At 38.3% G+C, this 27,763-nt stretch overlaps 1 protein-coding gene across 3 annotated transcripts in view; it reads left to right on the top strand.

Moving 5' to 3' along the window:
- RASGEF1A (RasGEF domain family member 1A) overlaps window positions 1-27,763 on the top strand; it is a 176,089-nt gene that overhangs the window by 98,553 nt on the left and 49,773 nt on the right. For 2 of the 3 annotated variants that reach the window (XM_041127334.1, XM_030030738.2), the window contains exon 2: window positions 20,384-20,498. In XM_041127334.1, coding sequence (XP_040983268.1) covers window positions 20,457-20,498 — 42 coding nt within the window. In that variant the 5' untranslated portion in view covers window positions 20,384-20,456. Of the gene's footprint in view, window positions 1-20,383; window positions 20,499-22,256; window positions 22,276-27,763 lie in introns of those variants that run through there. The other variant, XM_030030740.1, reaches the window with a different exon arrangement.

Below are 27,763 nucleotides of genomic sequence, written 5' to 3'. Positions count from 1 at the left end.
TGTGTTTCCTAAGGACTGCCGCATGCTGTGCAGCATTTCAGAGCCATAACAATCAAATGCCATTATAATTATTACAGTAATGTATTACCCATGGCCATGACCTTGTCGCCTCAACAAAGTAAGTGCTGGCCAGTATTTCAGTGATCCTTGATGGCTTCCTGTCTAACATCTTCAAGGGTTTGGGCAACTGGAGAAGCAGAGCACTTGCGCCTGGCTACTAATCCATGTTGTTTGTGTCAGCTTCGAAATGAACTAGTGGCACCTTTGCTACTTTAAAATATCTCTACAGTGTGAATCTGGATATGGTGCATTCCCTCATCTCCTATGCAGGACCCCTAGGTGGTACTGGTAAATTAGCTATTGCTGTCTCTCGTATCTTCCTGAAATGGTTCTTTTTTTGCCATTCCAATGAATGAATGGATAGCAAACCCCCCCCCCCCCCCTTTTTTTTTTTTCCCTCCAGAAAAACACTTTTGCAATGATTTGATGAAGCTCTGAGATGAATAAGTATGCCAGGAATAAAGCTACTGTTTGATCTACCCCAGAGTACCCATTACGTGCAGTCCTGTCCAACTTTCAGCAACTCACTACCGATGTGCTGCCTCCTGTGGGTGTTTGAAATAGTTTTCTAATACACTCTGACACTAAAAATTATAACAACTCGACATGCCACTGGCAGTTCTCTCACCTGCATCTTTTATCACATGAAGTATCAAGCACTGTATGTTATTGTACTTATTTTACTCTACAGCAGCTATTTTTACATAGATAATTCTGCAGAAAGGCTCTGTGGGCATCTGTTTTCATGCAGCTTTTACATATTTACTTAAACAAACAGTATTAGGTTTAACACATATTTTACACCCTTCCATTTTGGTTTTCTTTTCAAAAGAACAAATTATATGAGAGAAAACAACAGAACCCTGAAATATAGACACAGTCAGTAATTTTATGTAGATGTTTAGCTGATGTTTATGCTTTTGAGATTTATGACTTCCGCATTATCTCTCATTTCCAATTACTGCTGTGTGTGCAACTTGCAGGGTATGTGCTATGCTTTGTCACTGCCATATGGTTCTGACTTCAGTGAATTAATCTGCAAGGTTTCCAATCAAAGCACTGGTGTTGGGAGTAACAGGGAAGATTCAGTTATAGATTTTTAAGTATCTTCCACATCGCATTAATTCACATAACCTTCATTTACCACAGAGTGCCCTGCATGTAAAAGTGAAATGCTTGGTGGGGAAAAAGCATTTACTAGACCACAGCAAAATACATGTCATTAGAGATGCATTTATAATGGAATTTGACTTAATGGAGATGAAGGCCTACAGACACTGTGTTAATGCTTTACAGCAATGAGGTTGTAGCAAGCTTTTAGCACAATATAATGATTCACCAGGCTAAAATTATACACTGAGCAGTGCTTGGTTGAACCAGCACATTATGTTTTCGCTACATACTCACACAACTTGGCAAAACACGGCTCCTTCAAACTGCAAACATCATTTGTAATAATTGGCAGTATCTTCCAATTATGCTGGCACTAGAAGCTCTGGAAGAAAAAGGGGTTAAACTATCCACACACCATCATTGTGCAACTAGTTTTATGGCTCCCTTCACAAAGTTTAATATTAAAACCACAGATACTGTTGTTTACGGGAAATTCGTAATGAATAAAAGCTAAGTATAATGCTGTTTTCAGTAAGAGACCATTTACGGACTAAGGTCTTATCAGCTCTGTACAAAATCCTTTTAGATGACCTTGTGGAATGCCTTTGTGGAGCAACGAACGCCAAAAATTATCGTAAGGATTTTTGTCGGAGTTTACTTTGCATTAGCTAGAAATTGCCATTAAATGCAGTACATAAAATTTTCAGAAGTGGTTCTACAACATCCCTTAATAAAAGCATAACATATAAGATGTTCTTGCACTTTTCTTTCTTTTGCAACTATGGGTTTTTCCTGAGCTGATAAAAATAATGCCTTGCTGTATTTCAAGGTGAATTTTAATATGTATGGGGAATGACAAACTGATGGCTACTGTGAATAAAGCAGCCTCTTAGTCTATGTAGGGTACGGCGTTCGGAAGATCTCGCAATGTCACAGAAAGGTAGAAGGCTAGTCATCGCCTCCCTATGACATATCAGTAATCCCACCTACCGTTGTTAGTATAAAAGGAATTAACTGCGCAATAAAAGACGGAGTTGACGCTCACACCATGTGTGTTATCTGTCTCTTCCCTGGTCCGGGCCGACCAGTGATCTAATTGCGGCACCTTGATATGTAGCCACGCTACAGTCTAAATGACAGACATAGCCCAGACATCCTGAGGACAAGTTTCCCTTACACGTGCTGCCCTCCTGCTGATCTGGGTATCCTAGTCTACGCAGAATTATTCCTTGGCCTTTCTGCTAAGACTATGACCAAAGGTCTTCTCCTTCTGTTCTTTATGACAGCAATACCCTTCCACCCACAGATGACTGGATCCATTACTCCTGAACCCAGTCTGCTCAGATAGAAAAGGCGGGTAGAAATGCGTGTCAGATGACAAACAGGCTTTCCAACACAGGATGTAAAACCACCTCACTGTGAAACCATATATTATTTTTTTTTGGTTTTGTGCAAAATGGCAGCCAGACAATTTTTGCATTTCAAAATATCTGTATGAATTTGAATCAATCTAAATTTCTTAGTTTCTTCTTTTAATATGCTAAGTAATAATATCTAATTCATTAGGCTGACATGAAGGAAAAATATGCTTCATACTACAGCCAGTTCTACTAGGCAACCAAAATTCAGATATCAATAACAGCAAAGTCAGATGTTTTACTTTCATATGTTTCCAAGTAAAATATCCTTGCAGTGACAGTTAACAAGTGAGAAAGGGCACAGTAAAAAAAAAAAAAATTAAAAAAAAAAAAAAGCTGTGAATTACATGGGTGTAACTGGGAGTAGCTAGAGAAAATTGTTGAGTATTAAAAACTGAATGGAACATTAGGAAAGAATTGGAAATACCAATATTCATTATCTACATTTCCATACTACAGTCTTGCACCAAATGTTACATCTAGATGAACATGTGCTGGGACAGTACTGAAGGCTTCGGCAAGTTAGGGATTTAGGATATATCATTAAATCCCAACACTATTTTATCACAAGCAGTGACAGATGATGACCAAAAAAAGAAACTCTGCGGAAAGACCCCTCAAGATGGTTGGTTATCAGAGACATATTAAACTGGCAAATTTTAAGGAATACCAAATTTTTTGGCAAGCTTTGCAGTATTAACTTTGTCAAAATGCATTTTTATGTGAGATGCTCTGTTGCTAGCATACTCATTAAAAAAAATTGTAAAATATTTCTTTGCTAGCTGAAGACAAAAAAAGTCTCATCTAGAAACAAAATAAAACTGGGACAGATGGTTGCTAGTCCTCTGGAAATTTGTAAATTTGGGACCAAACCAGGAAGAAAGCCACAGCAGATCTCTTGCAGCTTACAGACAGATTTCTGCTCACAATTCTTTTACAGCTTTCCAGTACAACTTTAATTGAGCCTCCTGAGCCAAAACACTTAGAGGTCTCTGAATTTAAGTGACAAGGAGTAAAGGTGTTGGTTCATTTTGGAACCCAAATTTCAGAGGTGAATAGCTGGGACAGCCACTGAGGCTGCAGTTCCACAGCAGACCAAGCCTGCCTGATTGCTGGCCCCTCCAGTCTAGTCTCTGCACCCTCTTGCTCCTGGCCGTATATTTTGGGCCTTCTTTTTGTATCGATTCCGACCACCGATTGCATTTTTCACCAAGCCATTTCAACACGCAAAGTCAGTAGGAAGCTCATCAAACTCCCAAAAGCAAATAGTTTTCTCACAACGTGTAGTGACAAGGATGAATGTTGAACAGATGGCAATAAGGACTGGAATTGCTTCTGGGGATTTCCTCTCCCCTGCCCACCCCACAGCAACAGGGACCAGAGGAAAGAGACAGAAATTGTACTTGCTTTCAGAAGCAGCTCCAACTGGAGGCTTGTCGGGTGTGAAAGCAACCTAGGAGCGAAGGTTTCTCCTTTGGCATTACCCAGAATATGAACTGTAAAAACAAACCAGTCTGCTTTTACCAATTTTATTTCCTGAGTCAGCAACCAAGAGCAAGTCAGTGCACATTTAGCAATATCTATCATTCATCATTCATTTACAAAATATCAAAATACGTATTGTAACAATTAATTTTAAAGAACCAAAATACTCTCACACCAAAAAGAAAAAGCAGTTTTCCTTCATATGTTGCAAGACAAAAACATGTGTTTTTTCGCTTTACTATTGCAATACACAGACTAACAAAGCAAACTGATTGAGTTTGTACTCTATATGCTAAATGCACAGTCTTCTTTGGAAGACTAGAAAAAGAACACCACTTAAGGACAACCAACCACCATTCTAGAAACAAACCCCACATTTCTGGAAGAAGAGTTTACCGAGTCAGACAGGAATAATAAAATAAATAAATAATTAAAAAAAAAAAAAAAGAGAGGGAAAAAAAGGAACGAACAGTCCTTTAATGCAAATATGATTAGCCCTGTTCTTGACTAACCCAGCTCAAATTCTGGATGCAGATTTTTTTTTTTTCTCTATACCATTTGGAGAACTCATTGATCCTTTCTGTTGATATGTGTAGCAGAGAAAAAGATATCGTATATTCAACTTCATATCTATGTGACAGAAATCTTACAATCAGAGACCGCTAAGAGCACCACAGTATGACAGTCCTCAAAAGGCAAATAAGATCAGCTTCAAAGACACTTCTTGTCTTTCCCTGATCTGTGACTTTTTATGCTCCCTGGCCTGCACCATTGCTGCACTTCTTTCCACAGACCAGCTGTGATTGAAAGATAGGTCTGTAGCCTGTCCTCCCTTACAACAATCAAAGGCCTATGGGGAGAAAGCAAGTCAACAAAAAGCTAATGTTTATTTCAAGTGCTCAGACTGTGTATCATTAGGATTAACTTATTGCTAGATATTTGTACAATTGTTATGATATTCATCTCAAGTTATATTTCTGAGTGACTATGGGAATACGAGCTATGTTTCGGTAACTATTGCATCTCACTCTTTTCTCCACCTGTATCATGATCACCATCAGCATTTCACATGTAAAACTGCTAAAGTACAATTGATTAACCCAAATGAGATTATGACAAGCATTATCCATTGTTTTTAAGCAATGCCATTATACTTGTGCATCTACACACACACACATACACACACACACACACACACAAATCAATATCCATGCAATTTTAACAAAACCAGATAGACTCTAGCACCAACCCATCACACACAAAAATGCATCGTCCCTATTCAGTGGCCTGGTCAACCTCTGGTTAAATAGTAAAGCTGGGATCGAGACAATACTAGCTGATGGTATGTGGATGGAGACACTACTTTATAGTTTGTAGCAGTGTTATTTTCCATTATTATTCTACCACAACAATACATATTAAGGAAGTACAAAGAACTGAAATACTGCACATTTTGCTTAACACACTGAACATAGTACTTTAATAATAGTGCTTTCCATTCAAAGTCCTTTCTAACTCTCAGATCCCATATCACTAAGTTGTCACAGCACTCTTACTATCAGTTAAGATAAACTAGCCATTTTCATATTATTTTGGATAAACCCAATATCCCAGTTCAGCATAGTACATGTAGAAACTCAATGGATGCCAATGCTTTAGATGAGTGTGTGAATTGAGACCTAAGTGAGAGAATTAATATATTCATGTCACCTACTGTTTTCTAAAGTACAAACTATTTCAGCAATTACTTCTTTCCTTTTCATTTCTTCAGCAGGTTATGAACAATGCAAAAGCAACAAAATTGCTGAGAGTGACTGAGAAAAATACTGTTATGCACATGTCAAAAAACCTCACCCAAAACCAAACAACCCAAAACGGTCTTGGTGGACCAAATCAAACAGTTAATCTAAAAAGAAATTTAAAATCTTTTTATGAGCTAATCACTTTTACCTTTAAAGATCATCATTACAACACAGAGTAAGGTTTACAGCTGATTTAGCAAACTGAAAACTCATAACTGTCAAATAAACTTTTCTGAAACAAAATATAAAGGCAATTTCCAGCAAGAATAACATTTAAATAAATGTAGGCAAAAGAGATTGCAAGCCTCTCTAAATAAAGAATGCTTCTTTTCTAAGCTGACAAAAAAAAAAAGAGAAGAGACATTTAACTGTATAATTACAAAAAACTTTATCACACAAAGAAATAAATCTAGGTCTGAACATATGGAAAGGTATATTCAGAATTGATTAAGTGTGAATTAAAGCAATGCTCCAAAAGGTCAGAGAACATGAATTTACCTCTAAAAGACAAAAGTTTATTTTTAACAGCAAGCACAGAATTCCTCTTTTTACACGCAATATTTTAAGTAGTAGCTCTGCAAGTTCTGCAAGCTTCTACAGGCTGCCCTACCTAGAACATTTCATGAAGGACCTTCCTATAAGTGTGTTGGGGAATAACGCACAGTGGTATTTTTGGTTCCTAGCATGCTTGTCATTATTTTCAGAGCAGCCTGATTAATAAAGTATTTTTTTCTGTTAACATTGAAAAATAAATTAGTACCCTATTAAGCTTCCTTAATTGTGATCCTCTGCTCTCCAGAAATTGGAATTATGCTATAAAATCTCTGCACACAGGTCATCACACATTATTAACGGTTCCGGTCGTTATCCTTGCATAGGAAAATGCTCATCAACAGAACAGATACTATCTGTGATTAAATCACACTAGCAGCCCCATTTATAGTAGACTGATGGCATTTAGGTGATCTTTAGCCCACAACAATCCTGCTAAATTTGTGACTTTAACAGGCTCTGTTCATGAGAGATCTGATGAAGTTTCCCTTGATATCAAAAGAAATCCCCCTACCAACTTCAAAAGGAGATCAAATCCAGGAAAGCCAAATCCAAACCCAAGAGACAACAGCTCAGAATAACTCGCTAATATTTCTGAATGAGATGCTTCGTTGTCATGCTTTGTTATATTCAGCTCGAGAAACAAGAGACCTCGTCTGCTTGGCTGACAGAGACTCCTTAAAAATACAAGTTGTAAATGATAAATTGTACTTGTCTTTATTCAGGACAAACTTTTTCACAGCAGGCGTATGGTGCTAGGAAGAAAGCTGATAGCGACTGTCTACAAATTCAGCTCTACAATAGAGTTGACATTAAATGACACAGATGAATTCTTTCTACAAATGTAACCCAAGCAGTTTGCATCCAGAGAATATCTTATCTTAATGTTTTTACTAGAACTAATGCAGTCAGAGGGTCATTTATCATAATCTGTAGTCCTAAAATAAACAAACATTGGTATTTTTGAGGGCTAAAGAGTGCAGGTGAGAGTTACAGGAGGCAACAAGAGGACCTGCCAGTTCGTGAAACAGGATACCATGAACCGGTGCAAAAAGACCCAACGGATTTTGCTCTTTCAAATGCCATCGGTTGAATTTGTGATAATGCTCACAAGAAACATAGCAGATTTCCTGGAAGCACATTCCTGCAATCGCTTGCAAGTATGCTTACTGCTAAGCTTGGGAATAAACTCTTTGACTTGAATGAAACAACAAAAAATTTTAAGCTGTTACATGCATTCTTTATAAATAGGAACCTGAGAAAGGACGTGGAATACAGCAACTGTAGGCTTCGTACAGATGATGCAAATATGGAAAAGGAATAAACCCCTGGATTCTGACATTTCAGTTACACCCGTTTTGCTCTATTTTTTGTGCATCTTTAGGTCTGAGAAATGCAAATAGATCAGCATCAGTTTTTATTAACCATTTTTGTCAAAGATACTTGGATATATTTGAGCAATGGCTGTCAAGGTAGATTGCAGACATGCTGCTTTCGGGAGCTGTTGAATAGGCTGAAGTATATATTTGCAACAGGGCTGGAACAGGGCAGCTTAGCATGGCAGTTAGTACGCTGGTGCAAAACCAGCAAAAGTTGTCCTGGAAACTAACTGTATTGTACCAAGAATTTGTTGTTGTTGAAGTTTGTGTGCAAAAATCACACCAAATTTAGCATAATGGTATTGTGTGTGATGTAAAGCTGAAAAATCAGTTAGCTGTAAACATTTGATGTTTGTTCAAGCTAATTAATCCTCTAATAGCTGCAGTATTCAGATGAGAAGCTCATGAGAATAGATATGTAATTAGTTTTCCAATACTCTATTTGCACCAATTCCATAACGTTCTGTTTTGTAACCAGAAAAGAGCATAGAAGGGGAGATGTTAGATTACTGGGGAAAGATAAACACAGCATTTTAAATGGTGGAAGCAGGAGGGACTCACTGTATTACATACAAGGTCACTAACCGTAATGCTCAGGAAGACCCACGAAGAAAAACAATCAACTTGCAAGCTCCTAGAGCACAATAAAGTGATGAGAAATAGCCAACATGAACTTGTCAAGAACACATCATGTCAAACTAGTCTGTCTTCCTTCTTTGACAGGATAACTGGCCTAGCAACTAGGATACAGCAGTAGGAGTGACATATCTTAACTATGGCTCAAGCTATTTGCTCTGTCACAGAGGGCATTCTTAAATGGAGCCTAAGAAAGTTTCCTCCACAGGGAATCAGCGCAAGCAGGACCCATGATCCGCTGGAAAATCATAATGGAGCCATAGTTATCAGTGGCTTGCTACTGCGTTAGCAAATTGTCTGCAGTGGGATTATATGGGGTCTGCACTGTATTCTGCCCAGTCTATTCAGTATTTTATGAACATAATCAACAATGATCTAAATTAGACATGAAAAATTTAGGAACGTTACCAAAGTGGGAGGAGATGTACTTGGGAAGACAGCATTTAAATTCCAATTGTTCCTGGCAAACTAGAATTTAAAAATAACAGGATAAAGTTCAGATTAGACACGTGCACGATGAGCCCAGAGAACTGCTAGCAAATGCACTCACGCGAACAGAGGAACTCAGTAAGTAGGAGGTGTAGCGGATCCCAATATGAGGCAATAATATAACTCAGCGTGATTGCTAAAATAAGAGATGAGAGGAATGTTATATGCAAGCAGTGGTGGTAACTATTCCACTCTTTTCAACGTTGGTGTCTCTCCAGCTGGAATACAGTGCCCAAATTTGAGCTCCAAACTATAAAAACCCAGGAAGCATCCAGAGAAAAGCAAGAGAAATGAAAAATACTGGAAAATATCCTACAAGGAAAGACTGTAATTATTTTGTTTACAACACACACAAACAAGTATTTCATTAAAAGCTTTAAAGAGCCATTTCCAAGCGATGTGCCAAGAATACTATGTACCTTGTCCTGGGTGGATTTAAAGTGATATCTCAGGTCACTTCCAGGCCCCATTTCTATGATGCTCTTCCTGAAATATCTCCAACAAGACAAAACAAACCCCGCCACTGAAAGTCTTCATTGTATAAAATAGATGTGAAAGCAGAAAGGTTTACACAACAGACTTGCAAATGTTAATGACTTATGAGATAATCCATATAATTCAGAATTAAAAAATGAAAAACCTGTTTAATCTGTACCTAATCTAAAATTAGACTATAAAACATTCTTCTCAAGAGAAGCATACACCATGAAAAGATAATACAGAAAAAAAAAAATAATCAAATAACTTCTACCCTTGATATTAAGAGAGCAATCACTCCTAGTGTCCCTACATGCTACAATAATCACAAAAATGAAAAAAAATGGGAGAAGAATTCTACTCAATTCAGATTTAACATCCAGTAATTGGGGGAAAAACTCCTTTTTCAACTGCAGAAAAAAATAAAAAGAATAATAATACTTGTCTTCCAAATCAGCTAAGATGTATTTAGTATCATATAGTGATGACAAGGAAGGACTTAAGAACCTTCAGAAAAAATATTTTAAAATATTTTGGCAATCACCTCAGTGGATGGAATTGCATTAGGCTTGTTAAATGCAGACTAATCGGGCTTTCCACAGGAGATCACATGCCTACGTTAACTATCTATAAGAAACTGCAATTCACTTTCATAGGGCTATGATTAATTATGAATTAGCTTTACGAAACTTTTTTTACAAAATCTCTTCAATTCAGGGAAAGCTGAGGCCCTTGAAATTACTTCACGTGTACAAACTATACATTATCTCTACTGGAAATCTGTATGAAAAATAGTTCTCCCACATGTACCTACAAAGGAGTGATGAAAGGTCAGACAAAGAGAGACAGTATTGCTATGGGTTTCTTCGTGGGTTTTGTACCAATAAATGAGCTGAGTGGGTCACAGGGTTGGATGTCGTGGGAGCTGGATTGTTTACCTGGCTTTGCCATTAACTCAGGACGGCATCAGACAAAAATCACTAAGCAGAGAACCCATTGCCTTATTTGAAAAATAAAGTTAGTGGTACTGCTTATGTTTTTGGGCTCCTTCTCAGTCTGTAAAGGAAGACTACTAAATTATTGTTATCCTGAGAGGTAAAGAGCACTCCTGAGACTTTGCACCCTATTTTAAGTAACTCATTCAACATCCTGTAGCCAGCAAACCCAGCCGCTCAAAAATAATCTAATAAACTCCAGCTCCCCATAGTAAAGATTAATTGGTTGTTGTTTGTAGCATGCTTTAGAGTCCTTAGACAGAAGATGTCTCACAAATGGTTAACACTGATTCCAGAAACAAAAGGGTTTACACAAAGCCTTTGTTTTGGCACATAAGGAAAAAGGTGAATGTACAGAAATGAAAGGATCGGTCAAGTCCCTGAGGATATGACAGAGGGGTGGGATAAAAGTAGCCTATATCTCTGTGAGCAGGGCAGAATGGGCAAAGTGTCTCTTACCCGTTGGGTATATGGGCAGCTGCCACCTGGAATCTGCAAAGCAAAAATGTGAGAACACCACGATGCTTGGCCTACGTGATCTGTCACTCTGTGGGCACAACGGTAGATCAGAATCCTTCTAGTGCTCTCAGACTGGACTTGCCGTGAACCACCAAGCCAGACTGCGGACAGAGAGCAAATTTCTCTGTGCCATTGCATGGAGGCATATTCCCAGTGCCCGAGTGAGAATCAGTCTGCAGGTTTGTGGTGGGTGAGAGCATAGGACGTGGCTATGACATCATCTATTTACATACGTCACCTTGTATGGCACTGAGCCTCATTTTCAGCTGATGTAATGATTTTAATGGAATTAACAATTAATTCAGCTGAGAATCTCACACACTGTCACCTTCTTGGACCTGAAAGTTAAAATAAAATGTCATTTCTAACAGTGACCTTGAAGTTTACTCTTACGAAAGGTGGCATTTAGACACGTTTTAGGCCCTGACGCTTTCCCGGGACTACGGCAGTGGCCAGAACTACATTATATACATGGTACATCAGCTCATGCATTAATAAATCAGCCAGATGATGCATTTTTGGTGCCCAGCTCATGGTGGCCACAAAAATTAGTTGATCAGGTTAAATTTCTGCTAAATACCAATGCTGGCTTTCAAAGCAGCGTGATCAGAACACTGTCATAAACGTCATGCTAAAATACCAAACATAAACCAACACATAGACTTATGAAAATAAATGCCTAAAATAATCAGGTGGGAGAGAAATTGTATTTCTCACCTTTATTCCTGATCAGTTCAGCTTGTATTTGCTCATGTCACACTTACACTTGTTTTTCTCCTGAAGCCTAGATGAACATACGACAAAGAGCAGATATTATGCTGTGCTAAATGAGCTCAGTGACAGCTACCATGGTGCCTGCTCACCTCTGAACTTCACCATGTTACTGCCAGATTGAGGCTGCTTCTCTTGAGCAAAGTATAAAACTGAAGGACGGAAGGGCGGGAGGGGTGTACCTGCACGGGCACACCAGCACCTGGCTGAGCCCTGGGGAGCCTTTTCCTTGTGTTGCTGCTGTTGGGAAAACCACTCTTGGGTACGCAAGTGCTCACCACTCCTGACTTGCACCTCCCACATCATCAGTGGCAGGGAAAATATTTGCAAAAAGAAGATAAATGAAAAAGAAACAAAGCAAAAACCAAAATCAAAACAAAACAAAAAAAAAACCCACCCCAAAACCCCAAGAAGATACTACCTTGCACAGTGAGAAAACTGAAATGCAAAGAACTGCTAACAGGTGCTGGCAACTGATGCACAAAGTAATTGCTACAACAGAGTAGGGACTTGGAAGTACAGGTCTTAATAATTTTCAGCACCCACTAGTGTTTTGGGGGTTTTTCTGTGTTTCTTTGTGGTAATGACTGTCTCATTTCTGTAATTATCAAGGGTGTCTTTCTTGGTCATGTTTTCCTCACCACAGCAAGCACGTAGTGCTAATGAGAAGTTTTTCTGAGAAATAGAAATACATACTGACAGTTTTTCAAACTGTAAACTAGAATGGAGACATTTCTGTTGTGAGAAAGGCTCAGCATCAAATCATATGCTACCCTGTCACCCACTGGTTATGAGAAAAGGAGGGTAAAGAGTTGCAGAGTTTCTCGAAGGAAAGGCAGCTGTTGGTTTTTGTTTGGGTTTTTTTGAAGATAGCTTTTCTAAATTATTTCTTACAATTTGTCAATAAAATCCCTAAGCTGTTTATAGTAGCCTGTGACAGTATCCATTATACTTTTAAACATTAGAAATAAAACTTTCATCAAGCTAATATAAAGGCAAGGTGTTGATTCAAACAGAAGACATCATTCAGTGAGTAGGAATCGGTAACTTCTCAATACCCTGAATCAGCTACACATTATCAATGACGCTACCCTAAACGATATAGTTCTCATGAGCTGCAGACTGTGCTCAGCACAGCATCGGTTTCCAATGCTTTTCCCGTACTTTTATTCAGCCTAATGAGGGGTGTATTATGTTGGGACACAGAGTTCTAATTCTCTGTTTTTTCACTCTGTGTGATGTTTCACTCCCAAAGCGCTAGAGCACAACCTAACACTCACTGTTTGAAATTAATACATAAATAGATAGATAAAAGCACCACAACACAGTGTGGAATACTAAAACAATCCAAAGAAGGAGATGCAGCCTGAGCTTTAGAGAAGAAAATTCTGTCCAGAAACATAAAAGGCAGGGGATAATTCTACCAGAATTACATGACAAAGGAATGCTAAAGCACATGCATGCAAAATATGCTCAAGAATATGCTCAAAAAAGGAAGGGTATGACAACAAAATGAACCTCTTAGTATTTTGAAGCCAAGCATCTTACCATTTTCTTTTACCACCTTATCCCGATATATGAGAATCACGCTTTCTCCTGTACATAGCACACAGCCATAAGATAAGAATCCACTGGCTGAGGCTTTCCTGGTGCGTTTTCTTTAGAGTGCTGTGGAATGGCAACCAAGTTGTGGCTTTTTCTTTTTTTCTTTTTTTTTTTTGGGGGGGGGGGAGTTTCATTTGTCACAGCAAGCTTTATTTATTCATTCAAGTCAGTCTTCCATAGAGTGGCCTTTTGCATCTACCAGGAAAACAACATGTTACTGAGAACAACATCGTCGTAATTCATGCTAGAAGCCGAGTTCACTGTCTGCTGGCCCTCGGCCCAGATCCTGAAGTGTCCACACTTATTTTGTAAGCCTGCGTTACCATAATAGCAATATTTTATTAGCAGAAAATTTCAAACTCTTAATATATATCCTGCTTTCCATGACTACATAATGTGTGCAAAGTCCAAGTTTTTCTTCACTTCCTTTTCACTTCGATCCAATGAAACACATCCTGGCTGCAACACCAGCTCCCCTTCTTTCCAGAAGTATTCTGGCACCCTCTCTCATAGTGCCTTTTTTTCTTGGAATAAAGCCTGCTTCTCAAACGTGTTCATCATCTTCCACATTATCACTTTCAAACACCTTTTATAACAATTCTAACATTGTGACTGTACAACCATTTTGAGATCAAAGAGTTTGGAGTTGCCTGTAAACAAGAAAAATGCTGAAGATTCTGAAGATTTATGTGAGAAACTGTTCGGTGCTTTCCAGGCTGGATTTTTTCACTTGAGCTGCTGGGTTTTTCCTTTCAGAATTAAGGATAGTTGCATTTTCCACAGCTTCTGCTTTGGTCACATGTGGTGACCGCCTGAGGCCTCATGCTCTTCAGAGGATCCTCATTCTATTCTGGGACACGCACTGGGGGACATCAGAAAACACAAGACTTCGGCAATAGATAATAGCTGAAAGCATCAGCTCATACACTGATTGCTCTCATTGAACAGTCAAGCTATAGAGAACCACCTGAACATAAGTAAAGCAAAACACAGCCACCACGGTAAGACAAAACAGAAAAAAAGCCCTACCTTTTAACACAACTTTTCAACCGGAGAGTCTTTAGTAAGCGACAAAGGATGGTTCACTATTAATGCAAATATAAAGTGATTCACCAGTGATGACACTTGTTTTTAGAGGAAATCAATGTTCCAGTGTGATCTGAGTATAAATATTTGTGCTAAGAAGGATGATCAAAAATGGAGATAGGGTCCAGGAATGGAGATAGGCCACTGAAAATTTGGCTTAAAACTTGCAAACGTTCAGCCCGTGCCAAGCAACCTGCTTCACCAAGGAAATCCCCAGTAAATAGCCTATTTCCTGAAAAGTGTAGAGCAATTCTACAGCCAGAAGTTCCCCCTCTGACTTGCAAATAGAAATGCTTTTAAACAAAAAAAGCAGTGGACTTAGTACAAGTAATTTAAGCCCTGTATTCAGCATCATAGAGTTCTACACAATGAAACAGTAAGGCACAGTACAGCCTTGCCAATTAGTTGCCCATTTCCAGTTTTAAGTGCTGAAATTAAAGTGTTCATTAGCACATGGACAGAGATGAAACTTGAATTAAGAAATGGAAAAATATATATTCCATCCTCCACTTCTCCAAGAATGCTTCAGAAAAATAAGAGTCAATACCAAAATAGCCATGTGAATATCAAACCAGACTCAAGGGAGATAACACAACGGAATAGCTCAAGGGAGATAGCTCACAACGGAATCTACAGCAGAACCAGAAAATGGAGTTGGTCCCAACTTGTGTCTTCAGACACTCCCAAGATTACACTGTTTTAATTGGATTTATACTACCAGTATATAGCTAAACTGTCAGTGTGCATATATGCCTTACTCTATGTCCTATAATTGTTATGGGTAGCAAAACATTGCATTTGTTTGTAAAGGACCAACATTCTGCTATGATCTGTTACAACAGTTGGAGAACAGGGGATTGTAGTCCTTGCAGCGCTGCCAACACGGGCAAGACTCTGCCTTCGATACCACACAATTGTTCCCTACTCAGGTGGCCAGAACATTTATTGCCACCCTGAAAGCTCTCCACAAATAGCGTCTGTCTAGTTATTATTAGTAGCATGGCCATGCTCGGCTCATACATGACAGGCCCTGGCAGAGATGGGACCATGCAAGTTGTGGCCTAAGCTCTGCATCTTTATTTTACATGATGTATTTCTGAGATGTGTTCTCTGTAATAAAGCCATTTAATACCATTTAGATCAGTATGACAAGAATGTCTTCAACAAATTGCAGAAAAAGCTGTGGGAATTACTTAATCCACGGTGTCTTTGCTTAACAACAAAAGAAAAGAGCTCACAGTGAAACCAGTATGGAAGAAAACATTTTATTTTGGTCTATGTCTCTCCATGACTTCAAAAAATTGAATATGTAACTGAACAGGTGTCACAGGGAGGAACAAGGGTTGGGAGTCTAAGAGCAGCTTTTTGCATTAAACAAGAGCTATAGATAAAGCCTGAGGTTAAAATACAACCCCCACCCCCAGAGTCACTTTCCAAAGCATCATCAAAAGAAGTAGGATCACTCCATCTTCTTACATGCATATAAAATAACTGTTGAAGTGAGTTTTGTCCAGCACGTTTTGTCCATTTTTTAAGGGTCTAAATGTTGCAGTTAGCTCTACAGACTTAAGTCCCACTCTCTGGTGTAAAACCTTGGCACAATACTGGGCTCATGCTGCTGTACTACTTCTACATGTGAGTGCCTCTGACAGCACTGCATGCAAGGCAGCAACTCAAAGCGGCACAGCCCGGGGTATCTGCGTGATTCTCCACTGCGCAGTGAAGATGCGCTTTCAGAGACTTGTAAGGAATTATGAATTGTCAGCTCCTTTACTAGCCATTAACCTATGAGCAATGTACCAGGGATAGCTAAAGGGAAATTTATCTCCATTTTAAAGGAAAAACTTAAGATAGTACCAGTCATAATCTATACGTTTTCCTGACATATTTCCGGGTTTATTGTATTTTCAAAGTTTAACTGACAAACGTAATCAAACCTAGTTCCCATCCTGTTGTCATGATGATCAGAAAAAAGAAGAGGCTTTCTTTCAAATAAGGAAGCTGGTTTCAAGCACAAAGTTTCTCTTTCTCACCAACACTCTCTTAAACAACAAGTTGTATTGGGCAACCAAAGATAATCTTCAGAAAGCCACAAATCAGACATCATGCAATGATATTCTGGGTCTTTTTTTTAGAGTGCTTCCTCTTTCCTACTTCAAATAAAACTGAAAGGGAACACAGTTTTATTCACAGTATATGAGAAATAGCTCAAAGGACTATTTCCTCAAAGTCTTCACTATTTGACAAATGATTTAAAATAAAAAAAATGTAAAAATTCCTACATATTGAAAAACCAGGACTATTTTTTTCACTTTTATTTTAACTATTGCAAGTCTACATTCAAAATAAAAGTTTCAACCTCAAAAAATGCTTAGTTCCTGCAATCCTTGCAAATCCCTTCCTAGAGTAATAGTTGAGTAATGGAATAATGGATTAATAACCACCTTTTCCAGGCCAAGTTGCTACCCATCTCGTATCAGACCACGCTGCTTGGAATTTCCTCTCTCATGACTAGCATCTTCTCCCTTTTGGCGAAAAGCCATGAAAATCCAGTAACAGCTCCCTGTTCTAGGTCAGTATTTCCTCAAAGCAGTCACTACACAGGGCTCTGCCAGAGGGTCCTGTAACAGTCACTGCAGCAGAGCCTCCAGCGTCTTGGAAAGACCGCAAATGCAGCAGGGTGCCAGATAAGTCTAACCTCTCCATCAGCACCACAGTGCTGACACCGCTGAGGTTACTTTGTGCGTGGCCCAGGACTAAAACACAGCAAGTAGCCCCAAAAGGCAGCCAACCGAAAAGGTGTCAGCACTATTTTACACGACTACTCCATCTCTCAGATGCCAGCCAACCTGCTGGACTTCCAAGAACCCACACTATGACAACTTCCTACCTGGTAAACAAGATATCTTTTGTTATCCAACTGCTCATGGTCCTCAACTAATTGGAAATAAAAAACTGTTAATCTCTCTGGATTTCTCATCCTCCTCTTCTAAAGTTTCGCTTTTGCTAACAGCAGAATCAATGGCACTGATAAATGATAATAACAAACCAGTACAAGCAAGAGGAGACACCAAGATAACTTTTAGCATCATAATGAAGTACAAGTCAAAATACAGGCGCTATGCAAGTACAAAAAAATAAAACGAAATCCGTATTCATACGTTGCAGTAGCCTTGGCATTGCTTAGAGATAATACTCCATCAAAACTAAACTGCAGTAGTAAGATTCAGAAATGGACTCTGTTGCCAAACACTTGGAGCCAATCTTCACATATCAAAAATGGAGGAAAAAAGTGCCTCCTTCCAAAGTCAGTGACTTCCAATGACAAAAGACGACTATGTCTGTGTTCACAATAAGAAATATTAATCACAATCTGCCCACATAAGACACACCTTTTGTCAACAGCACTCTTACACCTTTCTTGGGAAGTACAGTGCTTCTAATTTTAAGCCTGCAGCATATATGGGTCTTTTACATTAGGCAAAATCACAACTGTTTGCATTCAACACTAAACAACACTTATACATTTAAAAACTATATTTGGGGCGTTATTTTAATATTATCATAATATCTCAAAAAGGAAGATGCAGCAGAAGAGGCATCACCACTGTATTCTCTAATACCAAGTATGTATCCTCTACTACCAAGTTCTGCAAAAATATCCCCCCAAATTCAGTGATTTCTTTGGGATTTTATTAGCTTTTTTTGTCTTTTCCTCCAAACCACTGTCTACAAATAACTGGGTGGATGGTGAAAAAAAAACCATAAGAACTTTTTACTCCCACAGTAGTTTCCCACTTCTCCAAAAATAAACATACCATCATGTTTTTACACTTGCCGTAGGTTCCACTACATAACATTTTGAGGGGGATGGGGATTTCCATTTTATATACACAGTGGTATATTGCATTATCAGTGCTAGCAGGAAGCTGCTCTCTTTACAAAAAGGGAAGCTGGCTGCACACAGTTTTTTGAAGTCACAGCCTAGTTTAACCCTATATAGGCACACCCACCTTCCGCCAAAGCTGAGCCCATTCAGACTTTTCAAGGGCGATATGTGGTTGCGAGAAGCAGAATAAGAAATGACAGAGTAAGTGTTGATTGCACCCATGCGTATGCCTAACTCGTAATGCAGCAACTACAAAAGGTCACGTCTTGCTAAAGCTGAACATCAAGACAAACTTTGCCTGGTAACTGCACATGGATCACATTTAGGCTATGGCATTAAAGAGGCTTTCTCTGATTCTCAGGCAAGATGATATATGTCATGCTCTAGACTTATTTGTCATCCCAACGAGTAGACAGGAACAGTAACAGGAGATACCCTACAATGGGAAGTCAGTACCTTTGAGCACTTCAGGCTTTACTGAAAAAACAAATCTTTACAAGGAAGCCTCGTAAACATAGCTGGTTTCCCAGTAACTGTGTTTACTGATCACATAATCTAAATACAATTGTATGCTCCTACTGCATTAGGTTCTGATGGCATCTGCAGCAGAGCTTGAAGGACTGCCAGAAGGTCTTTGAATTATTTATATGGAAGTCATCTTCACCCTCAAAGTCGTTGGAGAAGCTCTGCTGAATCAGGAACATATTTATTAAAACAAACAAACAAAAAAACCCCAAACAACAACAAACAGAAAACTACAAACAAAACAACATTTTCACTTCAGTTCCAGGCAAAATCTGCAGCTGTTAGCATGGAAAGGAAGCAACATTTCTTCATTGATATTCTTAAGGAAAAACCTTGTATCATATGAAAGTAACAGAACAACATATATCAAAGTCAAAATTGAATTTTTCATGTTTCTTGCTTACTTCCTGTATTTCCTTCTGTTTGTATAATGAAAATAAAAGAAATCAGATTTTTGCTTTGAAAACAGACAGTTACTTTGATTTAAAATAACCTATAGATTAACTGATACCACAGGAGTCTTAGAAGTTTTTAAAAAGTTGGTTTAAACTAAGAGATTGATCAAGCACTAACTGAAAACAAAATTCATTGATGACATTGAATCACTTTGGAAAATTCAGACTTGAAGGTATAAGTATATGAAGATTTAGTCCTTAATTCCTTATGGCCATGAAGTTATTATCACTCTCCTAACTGACTGTTACCCTACTTGGTGTAAAATATTATAAAATATTTATACATTTAGTCACCTTGTTTTATGCAAATAAGCGTTATTTTTTTAGTCTGATTTTCAAGGGAAAAGAGTTTCGTGTCCTTATTCCACTTGTCTGTCAAGCTCCCCCAATATTTAATTCCAGTGACTAATTCAAATTTGAAAAAGGTAGAGGTCTCGTGCTAAAGAAATACCTGCTTAGAGAAGATTAACTCAGGTTAGTGCCATCACTGAAGGAAAAGAGCTTCAGCTGTAACAAACCTGTGTGGCTGGTGCCAGCCAGCATGCTCACAGCTCTATTTTAATTTCATATTTAGGAAAAAAAAAATGCCTTGAAACTACAAATACCTGCACCCAACTCAGTGGTACTAATCACAACAAAGTTCAGCTTAGTAGTGCAGCAAGAGTGAATTTCCTGTAGAAAAAAAAACTGAAAAAAACCCAAGTCCTACCAAAAACCTTCAAGAGTCTGTTTTGAAGTTGGTCGGTGTTGAATTATCTCTGTGTTTATCATAACTACAATGTGTCTTGAAAAAGCTCAAACCTGGATTCTCTTCAGTCCATTTTATCTTAGATGTCAACAGAATGGCTGCCAGTTTCTCTATAGTCTTTATTTTTATGTCACATTTAAGACAGTTTAGTAGTTTAACCCTTCCAACTCCTTTCCTATTGCACTTCTGGCAGCTAGTATTTAAAATTCTGCTTTTTTTTTCTTTTTTTGTAATACCGTAATTTGTGCTATTTCCTCCTTCTTATGACCCTCCCCTCTCTAAAACTATGCATGTCAAATTTTATTCTGATACTACAATGTATTTTCAGTGGAAAATAACTGTGTTCTGAACAGTAATCCATTGCACCCCTTGTTTTAAGGGGAAGGAGGCAAGACACATGACAAAAATCATAGAGTGAAATAGCTGGAAGTCCACCCACTGGGAAAGGCTGGATGGCAGAACCACTGTGCAATGCTGCTGTAAAGAAATGCAAAGTAAGTATTATTTTACTTTTTATGATTCTTACGTAGAAGTTTCTTTTTTATTTGAAAGCATTGGTGTAGGATAATTTATAGTTAGAGATTTATATTGTTCAGAAATCACACTGGGCAGCCTTAGACTTGAATAAAAATTAGTTCAGATGTTAGAAGACTCTGTAAGCAGGTGCAGAAGAAAGAATCTTGGAACTATTTGAAGCCCAGTTGTGCACTAGGAAATGCAGGCAAAGACACTGAACAGTGGTGGCAGTTCATTGTAAAATACAGTATTGTTGATATTTGCTTTCAAAACACCCTTACTCTCCGCTCCCCCCCCTGCCCCGCCATCCTTTTCTTCCATCACTTCAGACAAATCTCTGATTAAGGGACTCATTATGTGCTCCTCAGTCATCCACTTCTCAGATCTCATCTGAACACACACATCACTTGTAAAAGTCACATCCTTCTTATCCATTACTATTGTTCTTCTTGGGTGCCATGCCCCATGCAAGATTAAATTAAATGTATTCCACTAACCTCTTCCAAATCTATTCTACTAGCATATAGTAATGTCTCTATCTCGTTACCTTCCCTTTCTAAACTAGTCCTCCGCATTTCCTGTATGGAAATGCCAGCTCCATTTCCATAAAGGCATGTCAAAGTCTTTTGCAATCACCTTTGTACTTTCTTCCTCATTTCCTTTGTCTCCAGTTTCCCTAGTCTCCTTATGTCTACATCCTCATTTAAATTTCTATACCTTTATACAAAACCCAGTAAAAAAAACAACCAAAAAACAAAAAACACCTCACCACTGACAGGCTGCCTTTGTTAACTACAAACTAACATTACCTACATAGAAAATTCCTTTTCCTACTTCCTGATTTGCCTCTGCATGGAAGAGTTCACACTGTAGACATATATGGCATAGAAAGAACTCTTCCTTTCTTATTATTTTATTTATCAAGGATATAATACCTTTGGGAAACTGATTCAGGTTTCCAACCAGAATACATCTAGTATTTTCTTTGCATGATTTAACTGAGCTTCTGAAGAACGTTTGGTATACTGTGGACATTATTGTGCAAAAATCAAGTACAAAGAATGGTCAAATGAAAATTGATTAAAAAAAAAAGAGTCAACAAGTTTCATTCCAGGCTGTTGGTTTCTAGCTGTCAGATTTCCATAGAAAACATTGTAAACAATTTCCAGGTAACTTTGTAGGCATTGTATATTTCCACCCCCCCCCCCCCCCCCCCCCCCAAATAAGACATTTGAGAGATGCTGTTCTAAAATCCTACCAAATCAAAACCAGAATTTTGGAGAAATTTTAGCAGCAATGATACAAGAAAGCAGCCAGTTAGAAATGCCTGCCCAAAACCTACTTCCTTTCCTTTGCAGCATCTGTACACTGGTCTTAACGAGCATGTCAATTCCTATAACCCTGTATGTAGAGAAAACAGCAAACCAGCCTTGCTTTCACTGTAGCTGAAGAAGGACAGGAATGGAAGTTCCCAGTCACTACCCAGAAGCCCAGCACATGACCCCTACGTAGTGGAAGGCTGAGACTTAGAATTTCCTCTTGTGCACTACCTTCCGTAGTACTTTCAGTTTTTCTGGGGTATAATTGTAACGGAAAACACAGGGCTCACCACAGTCCCCAGCACGCTTTGCCTGAACGTAGACGCGAAAGAGGAGCGGTGAAGCAGCTCTTTGCTTCCGCGGCAGCATAAAGCAGGGACAGACTCGGGCGCGTGGGGTGCCCCAGCTCTGAGGAGACATGGTCCTCGAGACCCCGGTAAGTTTTGCACAGTGCTGTGCTCTATACTATCTGTTTCCATGTGCTGCTGGTGCTTTAGGAGGCGTATACGCCTCGCGGCAAACTACGGTGAGAGGATCTCTGTGCTAGGTTTTGCTACTGCAGCGATGGCAGAGTTCAGCCATCGAGAGACATCTAGCCAAACGTGATATAGTCAAAGTAATTTAATACTGTGTTACAGAGAAAGCACGTTTAAAATTGTGATGCAGTTTATAATTCAATGGTTATTCTGTGTATTATGTCATACTTAGATTGTATGTAATGAATTGATACCATCCATAAGGAAGATTACATGGTGGTGGCTTTATACAATGCTGTTGTGGAGAAATGGAAACAGAGGTTGATATTTCACGTTATTGTGGTATATGAATTTTTTTTTTTTTCCTCTTGAGTGGAATACCAGAAAAGACAGAAACACCGATTTGAATGAATACTCACAAAGTGAGATGGTTTCAATATTGTGCAGGCAGGTTTAAAGTGATGCAGTACACTGAGAAGCCATAAACACAGAATCAAAGTTCAGCTTTCTAGGGATGTTTGAATTTGCCTTTTGGGGTCGGCCCATCCCAAAGTCAGGTGGTGCTCCCCAGAACATCAACAATCAAGTTCCAGATATTTGAGTCAAAGATAGGTATTTTGTCTCAAAGATTTCATTCTCGGTCCCTTTTTTTCCAAGTTAATTAAACAAACAAAGAGCAATAACAACACTGAAATTTCAAGAGTAACAGTGCATGTGAATTGCAAAAAAATACACCTTGTTAGCTTATGCAATAGAATAAAAAAATATTTGCTGTAAGATCAAAAAAATAGCAGGTTTTGGTATATCACAAATAAAAACAATTAGAAAGTGAGAGCTGTTATTTTCAGACACGTGGGATTTCCCATCTCCAGAAAATGTGGTTCAGGGGTGTTTTCAGTAGAACTTCTGCCAGATCAAAAATGCTGTCCTGGTACTTTACAGGGAAATGAATGTTTCTGCTGCAGCAAGTAAGATCCAATCCCGCACTGAGTTTCTCAGTCTGGTGAATTTAAGCTTTAAGTGGATTGGTAGGGACCTGATGTACATAAGCCATGCAATCCCTTGAGAAACGATTTTCAAATTAACTAATAAGGTATTGCACTGCTTACAGCTTATTAGAAAGAGACAGTGAACAGCAATAGCATATAGCTACTATGCCTGGGATTTAAAAGCTGGATTTAGCTGCCACGTCCATAATTCTTAGTGCATATGAGGTGAGAGGAGGGTTTAGTTTCATATTAAGGAAAGTAAAAAGGCTCTACGGAATGTAATTGCAGGATTAGTAAAAAGTATAAGGCAGCTTTGCTCCACTATTTACATATCAAGGCAATTTATGGAAATCCTCATATAGGAAACTTCAATAATTGAAAATGAGATTCAGAAACAGCTTGCTCTTAAATTAAAGGACAAGCAATATAATTTTTCATGTTAAAATATTATGTGTAGAGAAGAAACTGGTAAATTTTCACAAGATACTTCAAAGGTTATCTCCCCAAGGAAAAGGAATAAGATACGAGAGCTTCTTGACCAACATTGATAGTTATGATAGTAATACCATAACTAGTTTCCAGATATCCAAATGATAGTCTATATGTTCACAGGACTTCTATGCATGAGAACATTTTGACAGTAATTACCATTCATTCTGAGGTGGAAAGTTAAGGGTAAAGGGACAGAGCAAGCAAATGCCTTGAGAATAACCTGGTAGAGGTAGCATCACAGTACATGGACAACACTTAACAACAAAGAAACTATAAAGACAACAGACAAGATGGGTCAAAACATGGAGGGTCTCGACGAACCTAGCTGGGCAGAGAAACTAGAATGATTAGAATTAAGGACAGAAACTGTCAAATTTGGTAATGATACATACAATCCTGAGCACAGAAAATGAGATTATCGTAAAAACAATCTCTAGCAAAGATGGCACCTCAAAATTAGAATGGCACAAAAATCTGAGAGTGCACCCCAGAATACATCAGCGAAGACTACTAAGGTAGCAGCTAAATTTAGGATAAAGAAGTACTGAGGGAGCAAATTACAGGACAAAAGAAGTAAAAGTCATTGACTTTAGTCTCATAGAAACATCACATACTGGTGGAACAAGTGATCTAGTTGTATGTGATTGCAAAAAGGGGCAATTCAAAATAAAATATTAAACCATTTACAGAGGACTGAAGTGAATGTGCTTTGCTTGGAATACATATAAAGCCAGTGACTACTGTTTTCTAATTTGTGAAACCAATTTCAGAACCTTCCACTGAAACAGATAAAGTTACCATCTCTTTTAATATAGATGACATGTTAGAGGAGCTGAAAAGGTAATAAATGGATAAACAGTTTACTTGAAAATGAAGGTTATTAAAATAACTATTTGATGTTTGATGTGTAAGTAAGGACATCTAGTTTCAACCTTTAGCTGCGGTCATCATGGAGCTAGATTATCCTTTGTCACACAGCCATCCTTGCACAAGCCCTTGCACAACTTCTCTCCTGTCCTAAGGAGTCGCAGATCAACCTTGCTGTCACATCTCATTAGGCGCAGAGCTGATAAAATGTACTGGGATTCCAAGGTGACATAGCTTCTTGCATTACGTTTGTCACAATATTGATTAGATTAGGTCTGAAGTCCTTTGGCCTGCTACTGACCCATCACATCTCCTGGGAAATTCTGCAGGGTAGGAAACAAAATTGAAAACGACTGGAACAATAGAGATGTTCAAGATGGTTATAGCTCATGGGACTCACACAGATGTGACAAGTGCTGATTTTTACTAACTATGCATCCTAATCCATTAATCCCAAACTTGACGACTAAATATTACATTATCTTCTTCACAGCAGTTAGCCTTTGGGAGCTTAATAGCATGAAAATAACACATCAAATATTTTTATTTCTTTCATTGGAGTAAATAACAGCATGGTCATAGTGCTGCCTAGCTCATTTCACCCACCAAAAATTTAAAGAGTAAATAAAGAGCAGGTAGGTTTGCTCTCTGTGGAGCCTTATATCAATTGTCTTCTGCAGTATGTTTAGTTTTAGATATTACACTCATGCAGGATAGCTGATGATGTTTCAAGTCAGAGAACTGTGCAACTGAGCCATATGGCATTCAGCTAATTGTAGCAGTCAACAGCTAAAGACCCCCATACCTGTTCTTACATTTTCACCGGGCTTTACTTATTGGCATTAAGCACTTCTAATATAATACATGCCCTTCATTGATGTAGCCTTTGTATGTGACAGATTTGACAGTTCTGAAGGCACAAAAGACTACTCTGAATTGCTAAATATGCTTTTTGATTTAGACAGAATGGAGGCTAGAGTTTTTTTTTTTTTTTTCCTTTTTAGGTATAAGGTCATTTTTTCCTCTTTCACACATGGACTAGTCTACAAATACCATCAGTAGGCACATCTGAACTACAAGGAGCCTGAGCAATAAGTTCAGTAAATGTCACTCCTTTTCCCTACACCTTTACCTCCCACATATAACACCCACTCCTCTGACAGCACCAAAACTATGGTTTGATTTTTTCTTTTCTTCCAAGTGTTCCCTCCTCCTTATTTTCACACAGCTTTGCAAAATACAACAGCTAAGCAATTAGCATGCTAGAAGTAAAATAAACATTCCTATTTGTGGTAGGGAAATTGTAGTACATCTGTCACACTCAGTAACACCACCCGAGACAAGATGACACACACTATGATAGCCTGGGAACCACAAGCTCTCATGAAACATTACCTTCCAAATTTGCTTCTTGTACGCTTCAAAGGACAAAGCAACATGAAGCAAAATAAGAATTGTGTACTTCATTCCAGTTTAGCATAAGAGAGCATTGCACCTAGATCCTGTATTCATTTTCTTTCCATGGGAGTAGAAAATAACATATCAAGAGAAGAAAAAAAAAAAAAAATCTGGGATTTTCTTCTACATAAGTTGTTATTACCTAAACGTACCTATGAAAATACACATTCCAAGTTGCTACTTTCATCTTTTTCACAACTGCTAAACTTTCTTCAAAATTAAGTCCAAGAAATTCTTTCACCCTGTTCTTAAACTGGTCGTGCTTTTTTTCACTCAGAAAAAAGGAGTAGAGTTTCTCTTAATAGAATCTTAGCTTTTTTTTAATATAACCTTTTTGTATATTACTGAAAGATTTGACAGGGTAATTAACATTCCATTGAAAAAGACTTTAACAATGAAGGAGAAGTAGGGAAAGAACAATAATTGATTATGGATTTGGTTTAATTAAACTTGCCTTAAATATGCTCTAGGATACTTAAATGGAAAGAGAGTCATCTATCTGTAGCCGTAAAGATTACTCCAAGCTCCAAGAAACTCAAACAATGTATCTTCATGCTTTGCAGAATCTTGCCTGTAGGTTATTACTGTGCAGACTTCAATTAAGATTCAATAACAGCTTTTACATCCAAAACCTATGGTTTGCACCTTGAGAATGTGAAAGAACCAATTTTCTGAGGACTGCCTGGCAATAGTGGATCAATTTTTTATGCTTTAAGGACTGAAAATTTAGGGGGGATGTTTCAGCCAGAATTAGAAGATTCTTCCTTGGAAGGGTACAGGTCATCTCCCAAAGAAAAATGTTTAGAAGATCCTTTCCTGAATTGTCAAACAATATTCTCTAATTCGTTACAGTTAAGCCCTTGCTCATACCATTAAAATAAAAGTGGTATAACAGCTGCACCCCTCACACATTGTAAAATAAGGAAATCCTGAGCACAGACCGAAAGAAAAAGTGACCATTCCTCAATATCATAATATACAATAATAAAAAAAAAAGATATTTTTGTTGCACACAGATATTTTTGTTTTAAACACAGCCATTTCTTTTTTGCCCAGAACAGACCACACAAATCTAAGAGGACATTTGTCTTGAAACTCCTCCTTCATGTTAACATGAGAAGCACCTTTCCTTCCTCTAAGAAAGTAATATGCAGTAAACATCTGTGGAGAAAATAACTTTTGACAAGTTTTAAATGCCTTTAATGTTTTAAGGTCAAAGATTATTGCGTACTCTACTTGGCTTTGTCCCACTTCTTCATTCCTATCTCTTCATCCTCTTTTCTGCATTCCCTCCTTACACGTACTATTTTCCCAGCTCATCCACATCTCCCTCTGTTCCCCCCGGCATGTACCTGCTCTCTGCCTTGTTCCCTTCTCTGTACTAACGTGGTCATGCAGCCCAGCTGTCTTTCATAGCAGCATTCTTAATTTCATTCCTCTCCTATCAGTTGCCTGCCTCTTCATTACCACTGCTGGGTTTGGTTACCAGGAATAGGATTTATTCCCATTCCCTGCTTCCCTTCACCCCCCCATCATCTTCTGGTCTAAATGAAGAGACACGCTGGACCCCCACACACAAGCCTTTACAAATCTCCAGCTTTGTCACGTGGTAGTTTGTAACCCAGAAAGAAGAAAAATTAGC

This window comes from Aquila chrysaetos, chromosome 11, assembly GCF_900496995.4.
Source record: "Aquila chrysaetos chrysaetos chromosome 11, bAquChr1.4, whole genome shotgun sequence".
NCBI lineage: Eukaryota > Metazoa > Chordata > Aves > Accipitriformes > Accipitridae > Aquila > Aquila chrysaetos.
This window is presented reverse-complemented; position numbering and strand designations above follow the sequence as displayed.